The sequence below is a fragment of the Nicotiana tabacum genome, chromosome 19 (genome assembly GCF_000715075.1).
Source record: "Nicotiana tabacum cultivar K326 chromosome 19, ASM71507v2, whole genome shotgun sequence".
Taxonomy (NCBI): Eukaryota; Viridiplantae; Streptophyta; class Magnoliopsida; order Solanales; family Solanaceae; genus Nicotiana; species Nicotiana tabacum.
In genome coordinates, this window is record NC_134098.1 from 79,831,834 (window position 1) to 79,848,175 (window position 16,342).

The 16,342-nt window shown below is 33.9% G+C and overlaps 1 protein-coding gene across 1 annotated transcript; it reads right to left on the reverse strand.

The window, feature by feature from the left end:
* Positions 1 to 6,823: 6,823 nt before the first annotated feature.
* Positions 6,824 to 11,781, reverse strand: LOC107760595 (cyclase-associated protein 1). The gene is made up of 10 exons (XM_016578669.2): positions 11,366 to 11,781; positions 9,883 to 10,048; positions 9,745 to 9,809; positions 8,515 to 8,824; positions 8,297 to 8,444; positions 8,106 to 8,215; positions 7,955 to 8,010; positions 7,815 to 7,871; positions 7,538 to 7,681; positions 6,824 to 7,266 (listed from the first exon to the last, which is right to left on the reverse strand). The coding sequence occupies exons 1-10, from the start codon at positions 11,648 to 11,650 to the stop codon at positions 7,180 to 7,182; spliced, it is 1,428 nt and encodes a 475-aa protein (XP_016434155.1). The 5' UTR covers positions 11,651 to 11,781; the 3' UTR covers positions 6,824 to 7,179.
* Between the last annotated feature and the right edge of the window lie 4,561 nt (positions 11,782 to 16,342).

The following is a 16,342-nucleotide window of genomic DNA, read 5'->3' on the forward strand; positions in this document are numbered from 1 at the left end:
TCGGGAAGCCCAAGCTTTTGGGGGCCCTCGAGATGAGTCAGTCTCATGAAGGGGAGGACCCTTTCCGTGATCTGTTTACCGGGGTCGAGGATGCTGTTGGCCCTAGTGATGTATCGGCCTTCTCTGTGAAGTGCAGCTAGCTCTGAATCGGGAAAGCTCTTAACTCCCTTTGTTTATATTATTTTTCATGTTTTGTTATTCTTTCCTAACTTTTTTTCTTCCTTCTTCGCAAGGCCGTGGCGGTTCATCGAGAAGCATGTTCTCGGTCTCGAGCTGAGCTGCATCGGTTCGAGACCGATCTTCAACGGGTCACGGAGGAGAATAATGAAAGATTTAATAATGAAATATTTTAATTATTTTTGAAGTATTAAATATTAGGAAAATAATCTAATTACTATTTTATTCAATACGAATTTTACTTTTAAAGGATAAAAAAGCGAACGATATTTCGATAAGGGCTTTGGTGCTTTTAATAGAGTATACATAAACTAGAAAAACACAAAGTAGGCCATTGGCGTGGCTTTCATTTCAAGCAAATAGCAATTGAAGAAGTTTAGTTGAACCGTAATCCATTTTGCCGAATGAAGCGTAGAAACCCAGAAAGTGCACCGACTCTTTATCCCCGAAATGCTAATAACTCATGTTTATTTGTCATCTTTTATTGTCCGACGATGTTGTCGAGTTTCTAAAAATACTTCTCCAACTTTAGAAAAGCATATTTGCTACACACGAAAGGCTTCTACACAAATGGTTTATCTGGCACAAAAATTTCTTCTTTTTTATGTCGTTCGAGTCGGCTCGCCATATCTCGACTATTCTATTGTGTAATTGCTACCTTCCACCAGTATAGGTAGGAGTAACTCTGCGCACCAAAAGGCACTAAATTTTCTTATTGCTTAAATTTGAAGAAGTTGAAACGGAGGGAATAATTATCTGAATCTCGCATATGACTCCGTCGTAGGGTGCAGCAATATCCTTGATCTTTCATTTAAGCTCTTTATGTCCATTAGTGGTGTATAAAAAAAATCAATAAATCGCATCAAACCGATAATTCGAGTCAAATCAGAAAAAAAAATTTAATTGTGGTTTGATTTGATTTAGCTTGGTATTGAAAAACAAAACTCGACCATAATTGGTTTGGTTTGGTATTAACTAAAAAAAGTCAAACCGAAACCAAACCAACTTAATAGTACATTTATACAATTTTTTAAAAATATTTTATACATATAAATATTTATTGTAATATAATTTATAAATATTTTTTAAACTTTTTCATAGTTTTATCTTTTAACGTATTATTTCAAGTTTGGACTTAACATTCTTGAATGATAAATAAATTTTATAGCCCATAAATGTAGTACCTCAAACAAAGTTCAAATCAATACTAATGCTAAAAAAGAAATTTAATTCAACACTAGGAATGATGATAGTGTTGAATATCTATTTTTCAATTTTACGATGGTTTACAATGAAAATACATAACTTAGTTTATCATTTTCTTTAGTGATTAGTTATGTAATTAATAGTACGTATTAGCTATACTTACTTAGCATGACCTATATAGTATTTTTAGATTATGTTAATTTTGCATTATGACTTATTAATTATCAATATTTACTTAATGTAATTTTATTATCTTTATTATTGAATATACATGAAGCTATACGATGGAACAACAAATTAAAGAATCTATATTCATACAAAGGAGGGACTTAGAAAAATGATGTGGCACCTCTCTAAAGTCAAGGATTATATTTATCTTTTTTCTCCTTTTTTTGCTTTTTCTTACTCATTTTTCATTTATTCTATTAATTAAATTAATAGAAAGTCCAAAAGTCATGTTCTAACGTGTTATTTTGGTTTCTCTTCGCCATAAATCGTTTTGTTTCGAAACCGTTGCGAAAGTAACTCATTGTCTCTATTATTTCTTCCGTTACTTATAATTACCATTATTAGTATATAGTAAAGTTTTTTGGGAGGCTGACAAACATTTTCAGAGTTCTTAAAAACTTAAGTGATGTGGATATGTTTCTTAGTAATTCTCTGCATTTTGTTAAGCCGTTTCAGAAGAGAAGTTGTTCCAGATGTTGCTATACTGTTTATCTTCTGAATACCAGATAGTTTTGTTGCTTCATTTTAAATAATTCTTAATATGTTCACTTGCAAGTTATTGGGTTTTCCTTCTAGCAGATTATACATTTAATCTCTTATTTCATTGATGATCTACCATCTTCATTTTGTCTTCTACTGACTGTATTCCACATTTTAAAAAACTTTTCTTTCTTGGTTTAGTAACTTCACTGAACTTTACAAATGTGCTAGGGGTTCCTTTTTATTGGGATATCAGCCAGCAGAGAAATGTCTTTGCGGTATATATGTGAACTTGGATGGAGGGAAGGCTTATGGGAATTGATGTAAGGATTGTAAGATAGTTTGTTATTATTAAGTGTTGGAAACTGGGATTGTGAGAGAAGGTCCTTTTGGAGTCTTAAAAACACTTGTCCCTTTTATGTTTTGATTTAAGACACATACTTAAAACTTTTAAGTGTCTGCAATTAAGGACACTATATATTGGTACGTTATATATATATATAATCAAAGACTTGGACTTGGAAGCCGGGGCTTGGGCCGGGTCGAATCCTAAAATTAATTATTTTAATTTTTGACAAAAAAATTAATTTATTTGAATTTTAAATTTTAAAAATTCAAATAAACAGTCATGTCTGTTTGTGAAACAAGACATCTTTTCTGAAAGGGTCTGTTCGCTGCCTATAAATACACAAGAATTTCCAACAAAGTGATAGAAAATCACAAATGTTATTGTAGGCTTTGATATATCCTGAAGAGAATCGTTTTGTATTTCCCTAAATCAGTATACAGGCGATAACTCTTTAAGGACAGTCGATTTTCACGCCTCAAAGCCATTTTTGATTATTTATTTCTAACAAGGATTAATATGTTGTTATCTATAGTCTCATTCTTTCTGTGAGGAAACATCCAATATAGAAGGAAGTTTTAGTGATTGATATATCAAAATCTTTCAATGGATAAATTGAGATTATGAGATCTTACGAACTTCTGCAAAAAGCTATGCATTTGAAATTACTGTTTATAATGGGAAGAGATAGCAAGTCATAATTTAAAAGTTCTCTTTATCATTTTTTATTAGCATAGATAAACTAGATATGTTTACTTTAATGTGATTTTTCTGTGATTATTATTAGAAGAAATATTTTTTGCACTATATAAGTTTAGTGTTTATATTAAGTCAACTTTTATACCTTTGAATTCTCTTGTGTGTTATTTTTTTCCTCTCATTCCATTCAAATCTCATTAATATTCTCTATAAATTCAAAAGAGAAAATAACCTACAAATAGAAACTGGTTTATTCGACCGACTAAGGTATCGGTTATATGGCAAATCTTATAAGCCATCAAAGGTACTTTTTCTCTCATTTTTCAGTAATCTTCTTTTAAAAGTACCGCTACATAACTCACCTCTTTAACTTCGTTATCCATAAAACTCTTCGTATCCATAACTGTCAAATTTTAATTTGTAAGTTAATGACACTTTATGACATTCCTCCATTTTGCCTATATAAATTCATATTTTGTCATAAAGACTTCCACCCAAAGTTATACGTTCCATGTAATATTTGGAATGGTAATGTTGGAATCAGATGACAAATTTAGATATTAATTTGCTCTCTTTTCCTTGCAGAAAGAGAGATATGTGATGGTAGTACTCCTATTTTCTAATCAAAATAATTACACGATTGACTGTACATGATATGGAACCACGAAGAAGCATACACTGCTATAGTGAATGCTACTTTTTCGTTTCTTTGGTAGAAACAAATGCCTTAAGCTACATGTATAGATTAACTTGATTGCCTAAAGACCTTAAATAGGAGAAAAGTCCCGACTCTGATGAATATGCAATTTATAGAAAATATATTTGACAAAAACACATTCCTAAATATAAATGTACCACAATAGAGAATGAAACAACAAAATAACACTTCAACATAGAAGTAAAAGTTATACTGCAGACAAATATTCATACAACTTTTCGATAGATGTATAATGTTGCCCACTATGGGGACTAAAACAATAAAAGAACATTACTAACAAATAAGAACAATAGGTAATATTTCGATGGTGCTAATTTAAGTAGTCTTCTTTTCCTTTTGGATTGACATGCTAATTTCCTAAGAACCAAGTCTTTTGTCACGAAGAGTTAATGAAAAATCAGGGTCGTTTGGTTGGGAAATAAGTTATCTCATGATTAGTTATTCTGGGATAAGTTATCCCACAGGGATAATAACAATACTACAATTCCGGTATAACTAATTCTGGATTAATTATACCGTGATTTTAACCCAACCAAACATGGGATAAACTTATCTCAAATTTAATCCTGGGATTAATTATTCCTTATCCCTCATACCAAATAAGCCCGTGGATTAAAATTTGAAATCCATTATTTTAAAATTGAAAATTAAAAAGAATCATTAAAATATGTTTTTGAATATAATGATGAAATAAAAGCTCATAAATTTAATAAGTTCTTTACAAATGTAATTTAGTAGTTTTAGTATAATGCAACTTATCTCATATTATTATGTCATTTTCTTGAAAAATACATTATATAATTGTATCTTAATAGGATTAAAGAAATATTTGGAGCACAAGTTACATATTTTGTGCTATGAAACCTTTATCGAAAAAACCCGAAAACCCAAAAAAACCCGCAAAACCCGAGATTGAAAAATCCGACTTTGTTGGTTTGGTTTGATTTATAAATTTAAAAACCCGACACCATTAGTTTGGTTTGGTAATTGAAAAATCTGAATCAACCCGACCTATGTACACCCCTAATGTCCATTACTGCTTTCATTTACCTTCGTGGTGAATACTATCTAACAACTGCCATAATGATTCAACTAATTACAAATCATTAATTAGTTTCAAAATGCAACGATTTTCTAAAGTGTAAAAGAAATACATGTGTACAATAACGGTAAAATATTATTGATCGCAAATATTTGACTTTTATTTCCAAACCAACGGACCCCCACATCCCAAAAACTAGAGAAAAAACGGAAAGACTAAGGAGCAGGCTCGCCCAACCCCAACCCCTAAACACCCGCCTAAACTTCAAGTGGCGCACATAATTGTATGAGTTCAAAGAATTTTAGATTATCAGGTCATTTACAAAATAACTACGCACAAGTTATCCGAGAAAAAAAGACAGTTAACGACATATTAAAACACTACCAAGTCTTAGTATTCTATAGACTATCCCTGTACACAAATTATATTCTAACTATATTGAGGCATCAAGCGTGTTGTCAGGGAAGGAACATTTAAGGTTTGTTTGTCCTGTTTAGTTAATTAGTTATGAAATTGATAGCGTATGACAGTTCTCTGACTAAAAGAGTATCATATGATTCTCATTCGATGAGTTTACGCCACACGAAATAAACTTGAATTGCAGAAGAGTTTGAAAATATTTGCTATTCTTGGAGACATATTAATGGTACAACTGAACATGATGCTCTATTGTTAATGCGTAATCTGTTTTGCAAGACTCATAGCTCGTTTGGCCAAGCTGGAAAAATCAACTTATTTTGAGAAGTGTTTTTTTCAAAAGTACTTTTGGTGAGAAGCAGTTTGTGTTTGGCTAATTAATTTTAAAAGTACTTCTAAACAGCAATTAGTATTTGACCAAGCTTTTAAAAAGTGCTTCTAAGTGTGTTTTTCTCAAAAGTGCTTCTGGGAAGAAGCTATTTTTTTCTACTTCTCCAAAACTGCTTCTATTCTCCTCATAAACACTTTTTTTCTCCTAAAAGCTTGACCAAACACTTCAAATTTAAAAAAAAAAATGTGCTTTTGAACTTGGAGAAGCTTGGCCAGACAAGCTATCAATCGTCAAGCTATTTAAAATGTCCGGACCTAACCGTTGCCATCAGACGTAATTAAGCCTTTTAGATGATTAATCCGGCAACTTAATTAAAGAAAGTTTAATTAACTCTGCTATACTTAGACAAATTTGATCATAATGGCATAACTGATTCATTAATCCATCAAACAAAAATTATTTCAGAATAGATAAAGAAACAGAGTTCACCCGGAACATAGTTGAGCGACTTTTCATTGATCTCCACTTAACCCACCAGTCAGGGATTGTGCCAGTAGCTCCCAGAACTTTAATCCCCACATAAGCCAGTGCTGCATGATTCTATTGAAAGCTCGGGATTTATAATATCACCATTAAAATGAGGTGGGGAACATTGTGAGTTGTTATGCAGAGACGGCTAAAACTCTTTTTTGAGAAGCTTAACCCAAAAGAAGCTAATTGTTCATTTATTGAAACTACAGATCCAATTGTTTTACATTAACCCAAATGAGGAGGGGAATATTGAAACTCTTTTTCATCTCGATTTTACATTTCCTCTTAATTGTTCACAAATGATCAAAGATAATTTAGAAAGTAACTACAGCACGCCGAAGCAATTAGTCAAGCTCTAGGTGTGTTCCAGACGGGTGGAAATCCTAGGTAGTAAGTGGGTTGCAAGACAGGGAATGGCTCTTTGATTACATAGCTTTAGTTTCCACATCCTTAAAGCTAGTTCGACATACCACACACACAAACTTAGCGCAATTTTAAAACCTCAATTAAACAATATTTCTGGATATGCCGGATCCAGAAAAGGTAGATATAACAGCATAAAGTACAACCAAATAAATCTTACATACTTTAAAAAGGTAAGAACACAACTAATATGCTTAACGGAACAAATTGATTGTAGACCACGGGTTTCAAAGGAGACTTCTCTATTTTGAAATATTAAGTGGAGGATTACATAGATGTGAAAAATATATAATATTCCACAAAAGAGAGATAGCTTTAAAAGGTCAAGCTCTCATACAAATAACAAAAAATGTGACAAACAGAAAAGTCACAAAACCCCTTACTTTGAACAAACTGCCAACAGGAACTCCAGGAAAAAGAAATGGCACAAGGTACAAAACATACCTTAACAGTAATATATAAATAAATAAATAAAAAAGAATCGACCATCTTTCAACTCTCCAATAAATCAAATTAGTAAACAAAAAGATTTAAAAAATAAAATAAAAAGTAAAACAACTGGATGTAGAAACTTTCACCAGTTAAGCTCCAGAGTGGGAGACAGGAGTAGTCACAAAGTGTCCATCCTTGTATACATGAGCATACTGCTGTGGCAAAGCATGCTCACCCTGTAACAATGTGAATACGTTAAAGTTTAAACTAGTGTCATCTAAACCATGAAATCTGGTATTTGAATTTCACCCTTTTGCTTCCTAAGCTACAGTTTAATCTCTATTTAAAGAACTGAAGAGGCACCGAAACCATGATTATTTTTGCAGATGATAATGCTAGACTTGCTTGCTTTAGTGAAATCCATTAGGAACAAGCAGCAAGGCCAAAATAAAAGGAAAAATACGACAAAGAACGTCATGCATTTTCAAAATACAAAGAATGCATTACCCAATCATCATCAGGCCCTGCACCAGGAACCATAACATTGATTTCACTTGACTTAGCTGTGGTAATAGAACCCCCCAAAGAATCTTTGCTCAAGTATAACTGGCACCCAGTTGTATTGTCAACTGATATTGTAGGAGCCGAGCCCTAGCAGCACACATAAAAGGAGATTTAACATTAGTGCCGTGATAAGATAATAATAGAATTATCAATACTCATATTTTAGTACACTTTGCTTTTCAAGGCCATTATATAAGTTTTGAACCATAAATTTTGATACCTGACATTGCACCTCCACACCATTGCAATTGACGACCTCACAAGCTGCCACTACACCCTGTTCACCAAATTTAGATTATCAGGTAAGCCATTTAGTCAACCTCAATATTTAATCAACTTTTCTTGAAGTTCATCACTGACCGCACATACAACTCCCATCTTAGTGCACTTGTCAATTGTGATGTTGTTGACTTTTCCTGTGTGACACCAATATATCAATTACGGAAAACAAGTTCAACATAAGTCCACCTCATTATTGTCCAGTTTATGCTATAGAGAAGAATTACGTTACCTTTGATCTGAAGAACTGAACCTTTGCACCCATAGACATATACTGATTGCTTTGCATCACAGTCATCAATAACTAGATTCTTCTCTCCCACTTGATTCTCAACCACCCATCTACCAACAACATGATAGCTAAGTTAGAAATGATCAGGCAAATTGCAGATAGAGATAGATTGATGCCTATTCTTTACTCACTTACGGCCCATCTGAAGCTCCAATTTTGCAGGTCCAGTTTTAGAGATATAGGGTGAGCTCATGTGGGCTTCTTTTTCACCAGCATTAACAACGCCTGTTCTGTCGGCACGGTTCTTTGCCTTCATATCATCTGTTACCTTTCTCAATCCTAAAAGGAAATATTCAAATAAGGGTAAACTTCTATCTTTATTATACAGGAGGGTGGGAAGGGAAATTACCAGAAGTCACTGGCTTTCCTGAATTAATTTCATCAAAAACAGCAGCCATCCCTTGCTTGGGGCGTGATGATGAAGCCTGAGGAGATTCAGAGCTGAAGAGAGAAGCTGGAGGTGGAGCCGGAGGAGCAGGAGCACTTGGTGAAGGAGCATTTGATGGTGCAGATACGGCAGCTTTCCCTGTTGCACTCCATACAGGACCTAATGGATAGTGGCTCTTAACATAATCTCTCAAGCCAGGGAGATAAAGTTCTTTCAAAGCCTTTGCCCACTCAACATGATTTGCATCTTTGTTTTTGAACTCCACAAGAATCTACAATATATTGAAAATATTTTACAGAAGTTAGAAGATAGGATTTCTAGATGTTCTAGGCGGTAGTACCAACCAAACAGTACGCATAAATTCGCAAGACCAAAAAGTGTACTATAGCAAAATACAAATAAGTGCAGCTTGAAAATTATAATTTTTCTTTTTATTATTTGGTAGTTTCTTTGGTGTTCTAAATGAGCTGGAGCAACCATTGTCAATAATAAGTTCTCTGCCCTCTTCCCCACCGTGAAAATTCTATAGAATATGTGGGCTTTTCAGATACCTTCCAACTATTCTCCTCCCGACAATATACATGTTGCATTTACATACGTCCATTCATTTAGATGGACGCACATAGATGGAACCTTCCATATTGTCTGGAGGAGAATAGCAGGAAGGAAATAATTAACAGTATCCTTTTCATTCAAGTATGACACCAATGATAGCAAGTCCTTGGCCCTCTTTACCACCAAGAAAAGTCTATGAAATATAAGGGCACTTCACATACCTTCCTGCTATTCTCCTCCAGACAATATGGAAGGTTCCATCTATGTGCGTCCATCTAAATGAATGGGAAACAATAAATGTAGCCTTTTCTTTCAAATGTCACACTCAAAGATGCAACCCAACATACTGGGAAAGGACCAATAAAGGCTGGGACTACAAAAAATGCATTCCCTTCTTAGTACGCCATTTAAAGGCAAAAGGGAGAAAGGGTAAAGTGGTTCTACCACTCAAACCGCGAAGAAACAGAAGCAATCAAAAAAACCACCATATCATGCCAGAAAAATGAGGGGATAACAAACTACGGTCCCTTCTCCACCTAATTTTGTCCAGGTTCTATAACAATATTTTAAAGCTTCCTTCAACCAAGAGAGAGCAACTGAGAGGAGAATCTGAGCTGCTAGAAAAGGCCTAATTACCTTGTTATTATAAAATTCAGCCATCTGCCAACCTTCTTCCACGTGCGCAATAGGCATGCTTAGGCCTAGAAAATAAAAATAAGAAGTTCAACAGGTGCCCTTTGACTTACAATGCGTAACAATAAAAAAATGTCCAACCGCAATCTTTTCCAGTGTATGCAATCCATGCAAGAGCAGATAGACTATCAGCAGCAGACTTCAAGTGGTTAAAGAAATCAGGCCGTCCTTCAGTCATTCTTGTAGCTTTCACGATCGCATCATTCAAAGGTTTGAGAAATTCAACCAAACCTGAGTTGTCTGGTTTCTGCACAATCAAGAAAAAAATTGCACCAGCATTATGACAAATAAAAGCATCTTCAATAAAGAAAACAATTTCGTGCACTATTAAATAGTACCTTTCTGTATTTTCACTAAATTAATGCACATAAACTTCAAACATTCAAGTAAAAGGTAAGAAATTACACTTCTCACTTGCTATGATGAAATACAAATTGATTGTGCCTACACCTCTTTTTCGAGAAAAAAATACAGAGTTCAATCAGAAGACTTGGACAGCAGATCGTCTTTTCAGTAAAAAACAAGCACAATTCCATTTCTTATTTGTGCTATTTCGACGTGGTTCAAGCAACAGTTTCTATGCTCCAAACAAGTCTAATGAAAGAGATTGTCATGGTGCTCAAACGATATGGAAATGGATACTCCAATTAAAACCAAAATACATGCATATTGCATAATATAAGTCTTTGCAGCTTCCCTATTGTATGCACATTAGCAAACAAAACTTACATCATGATTCTGAAATTGCACACTCATTGTATTCCAGTTTATTTGACGTAATTTGACTCGATATCTTAAGAAAGGAAGACTTTTAAAATTTGTCATCTTAAACACGACATAACATTTCTGCCACTATAAGATTTTTTGAACTTGTGGTCTTAAACGTGCCATACATTAAGGGTAAAATGAAAATTTTGAATACTATTTTTTTCAAATATGGGAATGTGCTAGTACTCTATTATTTTGGAACAAACTAATAAGGAAAGGAAAGAGTTTAAGTTATATGCAACGACGTAATGGTATTAAATTTTTTTACACAATCAGGTCACTTATTAGGTTATTATAGACAAATCTCTTGATAAGCATTAATTAGCGGATAAAAACGGTACTCCATCCGTTTCAATTTAGATGAAACATTTCGTTTACCGAGAATCAAATTGTGTTAAGTTTGACCAATATTTTAAAATATATTTTGTTATCGTATTGACATGAGAAAAATTGTAACTTATAACACTTTTCGGGTAGTTTTTGAATATCAAAATTTTAATTTTAAACTACTAAGTTGAACTAATTTAATTTAGCTTCAAAATTTAGTTAAATTGACTCTCGATAAGCGAAATGTGTTTCTAAATTGAAACAGAGGGAGTAACTAATATGCCATTACAAGTTAAAATTCCTGATAGTGTAAAATAATATATTTGCACTCTTAGTGTATACAATAAAACATGAATCCATAAGGAAATAATGTCACATAAATTGGAACGAGTACATATTATATACATTGTACACATACTAAAGAGGTGAACAAAACGGTATAATGAGTTGATTATGGAATTGACCTAACCTTAGTTTCCTTGATTTTAATGAGAAGTTCTCTCTGAACGGAGAAAGCCTTCTCAACAATCTTAGTAATATCCAATACTTTTCCTCCGATCTTCTCCGCAGCACTCGTAACCTTCCCGAGGAACTCCGACCTCAGATCGTCAAATGCAATAATCGACGGATCTAAAACCACCGTATCATCGCCTGTCCCGACGGAACCTCCGGAATGGAAGCCGGTGGCTGATAGCGCCTCCAGCCGTGTCACCGCCGACTCCAATCGCTGTATCAACTTCTCCTCCATTGACATTGCGAAGCTCCCGGTTTCTTCTAGAAGTTTCTCGATCTTCAATGCGTTGTAGGTAGCATAGATCTGGTGATTGTTTGATGTCGGAGTGTTTTAATGTGAATATATATGTTTCTTAAAGGTCTAATCTGAAATGGCGAAAGGCGAAGAAAGCACGTTCGGATATGGAATTGAGGGCATACACGTGTCAGATAAGTAGAAACTTATGGCCTTTTATGCGTTGTAATACATCTGTAGCTGTGTACTAAATATAATAATCAATTTCTAAAGCATGTTCCAAGTCATTTACAATGAAGAAAGCCCTTTAAACTGTATTTCTATTATGGCAATGAAATTTGAAAAAGGCTGTCTTAATCCAAGTTCCCCTTTTTGCAGGTAAGTGTTGTGAAAACTGTTTACAAAAGTTTACTCATCATTTCCTCCGATCCACTTTAATTGATCTGTTTTTATATATATTAAGAAATTCATCTTTAACATTAATTAATAATAAAATTGACCGTATTTACTTTAATTTGTTCATTGAAAACACAACAAATACTTATCGGCTCTTTATTCCAATGGCAGCTTTAAAAATTAAGTTAATTATTTCTTGATATCTGAAAAAATCAAATATTATAGACTACAAAAATAAATTAATTAAAATGGACCGGGGAAATACTAATATGGTTCATCGGGAATGCTACTCTATACGAAATGAGAACTTCAAAGTCCAATATCGAAAGGATGCTGAAAAAATACGACAGTATATACCATAACTTAAGGGCAAAGTTGCCACAAAAAGGCAAACATATATATAAAAAAATTAACGCATATGGTTTTCAATTATTAGTCGTTCCTTTTTAAGTTCGTGTAATAACTGATTAGTTAGACATAGAGGTGTCAACTATTCGGTTCGGCCAGTTATTTGTTGAGAAAGGTATTACATAACTCATTAGAGGGTAGATTAGTCATTTCACTATACTTAACCAATTAGAATTAAGTAGGTGGTTAAGTTAGTTAGACAAGTGTTAATATATATATATATACACACATGTATGTGCACTTACACACGTGTATGTGCACTTGACACACAATGCAAGAATAACATTTCTCATTTTTCATCATCTTCTTCTCTCTTCCGTCTTCTTCCTCTTCTTCTCTACTGGGTCAGTACCTTTCTGTTCTTCTTCTTTTTCATACAATTTTATGGTATCAGAGCATAACTAGTAATCTCTAGCTTGTGGTTTGATCTTAATCCCACATAATCTACTTGTCAATTACTGTTAGTGTTCTTGAATTCTTGGTTGACAATGGCGATCAAAGATTTGCTGAATCGAACAACTATGCACCATACTCATGCACCAACTCCAACTCCTACATTGGGAGTGAATCAAGCACCTGGAATAGACTACAATCATTCGTTATTTCTGTCTCCTTCAGATGTCAGTGGAATTCAAATCATATCGTTCCAATTGACAGGTATTGAAAACTACTCTATCTGGTTTAGATCTATGCGAGTAGCTCTATTGAGAAGGAAAAATTGGGGTTGGTAGATGGTTCTTGCACTAAAAAATAATTTTCATAAATAATGTGGAATCATTGGGAAAGAGTTAACGTAACAGTCCTTTATTGGATCATGAATTCTGTAGCTAGTGAATTATTAGGTAGAATTATGTATGATTCAAGTGCTCAAGCTGTTTGGATTGATTTGTATGAAAGGTTTAACAAATTAGACGGTGCAAGATCCTTTAATTTACATAAAAGAAATTGCAACCTTAAGACAAGGAACTGCCTCTATATCTGTTTATTTTTCAAAATTGAAGGATTTGTGGGAAGAATTTGAAGCATTGGTTCCATCCCCTGGATGTGATTGTGAAAAATCAAAAGAATTTATAGTGCATTTATAGAAATTGAAACTGTTTCAGTTCTTGATGGGGTTAAATGACTCATACAGTCAAGCAAGAAGCCAGATTCTGCTAATGAGTCCCATGCCTACTATCAATCAGACCTATGTAATGATCATAAGTGATGAAAGCTAAAAAACAGTAGCAGCTTCAGCAGGATTATTAGGTGCAAATCCAACTAATGTTACCGGACAGTATGATGTGGCTATGTATCAAGAACATGTGGAAATCAAAGGTTTAATCAGAAAGTAAAGAAGAACTACAATGTTCAATGTGAGTTTTGCAAACTCAGAGGTCATAGCAAAGAAAATTGTTACAAAATTGTGGGGTGTCCCACATACTTTAAACTCCGGAAGAAAGGGGGAGTTGGGAATATACTGCTCATAATACACTAACTGAATCTGCAACTCAGAACAATCAATACACAGGAAACACAAGGTTCAATAATGCAATTGCCTATAATGTTCTAAATGAAGATAATTTGCAGAACAATCAGACTGGAAGAAATGCATTTGGCCAGTTCACTGGATCAATAGATACTGCAAACCAATCAATGGGACAGAACATGAGTAATCAACTTAACCTGCAAGGTCAGCTGACCAGTTGCACCTTTACTAAAGAGCAGTATGAGAAAATTCACCATATGCTAAACAACAATGCTGGGCCAACTTATAATGCCAATGTAGCAGGTGCATCTAAGTATTTTAAACACTGGATAATAGACACTGGGGCTACCAACCATATGGTAGCAGACATGGACTTGTTGGACAAGTCTACTATAGTTCAAACTCAGTATTCAAAAAGAATATTTATGCCTAATCGAGATGTGACACATGTTACACAAACGAGAGCTAGTACCTTAGCAATTATAAACACAATAACTAATGCATTTTACATTCCTCAATTCAAATACAACCTACTCTCAGTTTCTAAACTGATAAAAGAGTTGAGATGCTTACTAGTATTCTTTCTTGATTTTTGTATTTTTCAGGAGCTCTTCACTGAGAAGGTGAAAGCGATTGGTAAGGAAGATGATGATCTGTACATACTAAGAAGTCAAGCAGCAGGAAACATAAGTGAAGTTACTCTTACAGCTACTGAGAGTTCAACCAATTATGATTTCAACTCAGCAAAGGATATAGATTTGTGGCAAAAGAGATTTGGACATGCATCAACAAATTTACTTAGGAGTTACTATCTATTAAACTAGAGCTTATAGCAGAAAAATTGAATAAGTGTGTTGTATGCCCATGTGAAAAGCAAACAAGGCAACCTTTTCCTACTAGTTGCATTAAAACTACTACTTCATTTGATTTGGTTCATGTAGATCTTTAGGGACCATATAAAGTAGCTACATTTGATAGTAACAAGTATTTCTTAACAGTAGTGGATGACTTTTCCAGAACAACATGGTTGTTTTGGCTCAAACTTAAGTCTGATATCTGCATTATTCTTCAACAGTTCACAATGCCTGTAAGGACTCAATTTAACAAAATAATTAAACTCATCTGAACTGATAATGGCACTGAGTTTGTCAATACAAACCGCAATAATATGTTCAATAATCTTGGGATAATCCATCATATAACTTGTGCTTACACAGCACAACATAATAGTGTGGCTGAAAGAAAGCACATACATATTTTAGAAGTCACATGAGCAATTAGATTTCACGGACACATACCTATAAGGTTTTGGGGATACTGTGTATTAGCTGCAGCCTATCTTATTAATAGAATGTCAAGTTCTGTACTAGCAAACAAGTCTCCATATGAGAAATTGTATGGGAAGAAGCTTTCACTAAAACATCTTAAAGTACTAGGATGTTTATGTGCAAGAACAAGATAAACTAATGTCTAGGTCTAAGGCAACCATTCATATGGTATATGTAACTTCTCAAAAAAGATATCTACTGTATGACATTAACAACAAGTCCTTTTTTGTCAACAGAGATGTTATTTTCAAAGAAGACATCTTTCCATTCAAAACTCTCAATCAAACCAAAGTTCAACCTATTTTCATGCCCAACAGCCTTCAACAAATATCAGATGAACCAGTCAACCAGTTCACTACTGAAGTTACTGAACCAAGTCATAATGTCATTCAAACAAATGAAATTGGTGATTTCGATAATGGTACAGAAGATTCAAATCAACAAACCCCAAATTTATCAGCTGATCAAATACAGTATACTACCTCTGAAGCATCACAACAGAACACAGTATTTGAGGTAGCAACTGAATCCCTACCTTCAAATACTATTCAAGTTCAATCATCTAGTTAACAAAATTTTACTCTATCAACCGAAGAGACTTCGAGGAAATCAAATAGAAATAAAAGACCACCACTTTGGATGAAAGACTTTGAGTCTTTAAACATTCATCAGGAGCCTCCATATGCCTTATGTAAATTCATAACATATAAAAATATTTCCCCTACCTATCAATCCTTTATTGCTACATCTTCTTCTATATTTGAACCTGCAAACTACCATGAGGCTATCAAAGATCCTAGATGGATAGATTCCATGAAGGATGAGATTGAAGCCTTAGAAAATAATCAAACTTGGGATATAGTTCCACTACCTGAATGTAAATCATCTATAGGAAACAAGTGGATTTTTACAAAATAAAGTAAAAATCTACCGGGGAAATTGAAAGATTTAAAGCTAGGTTGGTCGCAAAAGGATTTAGCCAAAAAGAAGGAATTGACTACCAAGAAACTTTTTCACCAGTTATAAAAATGAAGATTGTAAGGACTGTCCTATCAATTAATTGTTGCTGCTAAACATTGGCACATACATCAAATGGAT

Excerpts from the sequence above, each read along its gene's own strand:
- LOC107760595 (XM_016578669.2), bottom strand. The coding sequence starts at position 11,650 with ATGTCAATGGAGGAGAAGTTGATACAGCGATTGGAGTCGGCGGTGACA. Across the intron at positions 10,049-11,365 it reads TTAAAATCAAGGAAACTAAG|AAACCAGACAACTCAGGTTT; the intron begins GTTAGGTCAATT and ends TTGATTGTGCAG. Across the intron at positions 7,872-7,954 it reads AGATGGGAGTTGTATGTGCG|GGTGTAGTGGCAGCTTGTGA; the intron begins GTCAGTGATGAA and ends TTTGGTGAACAG.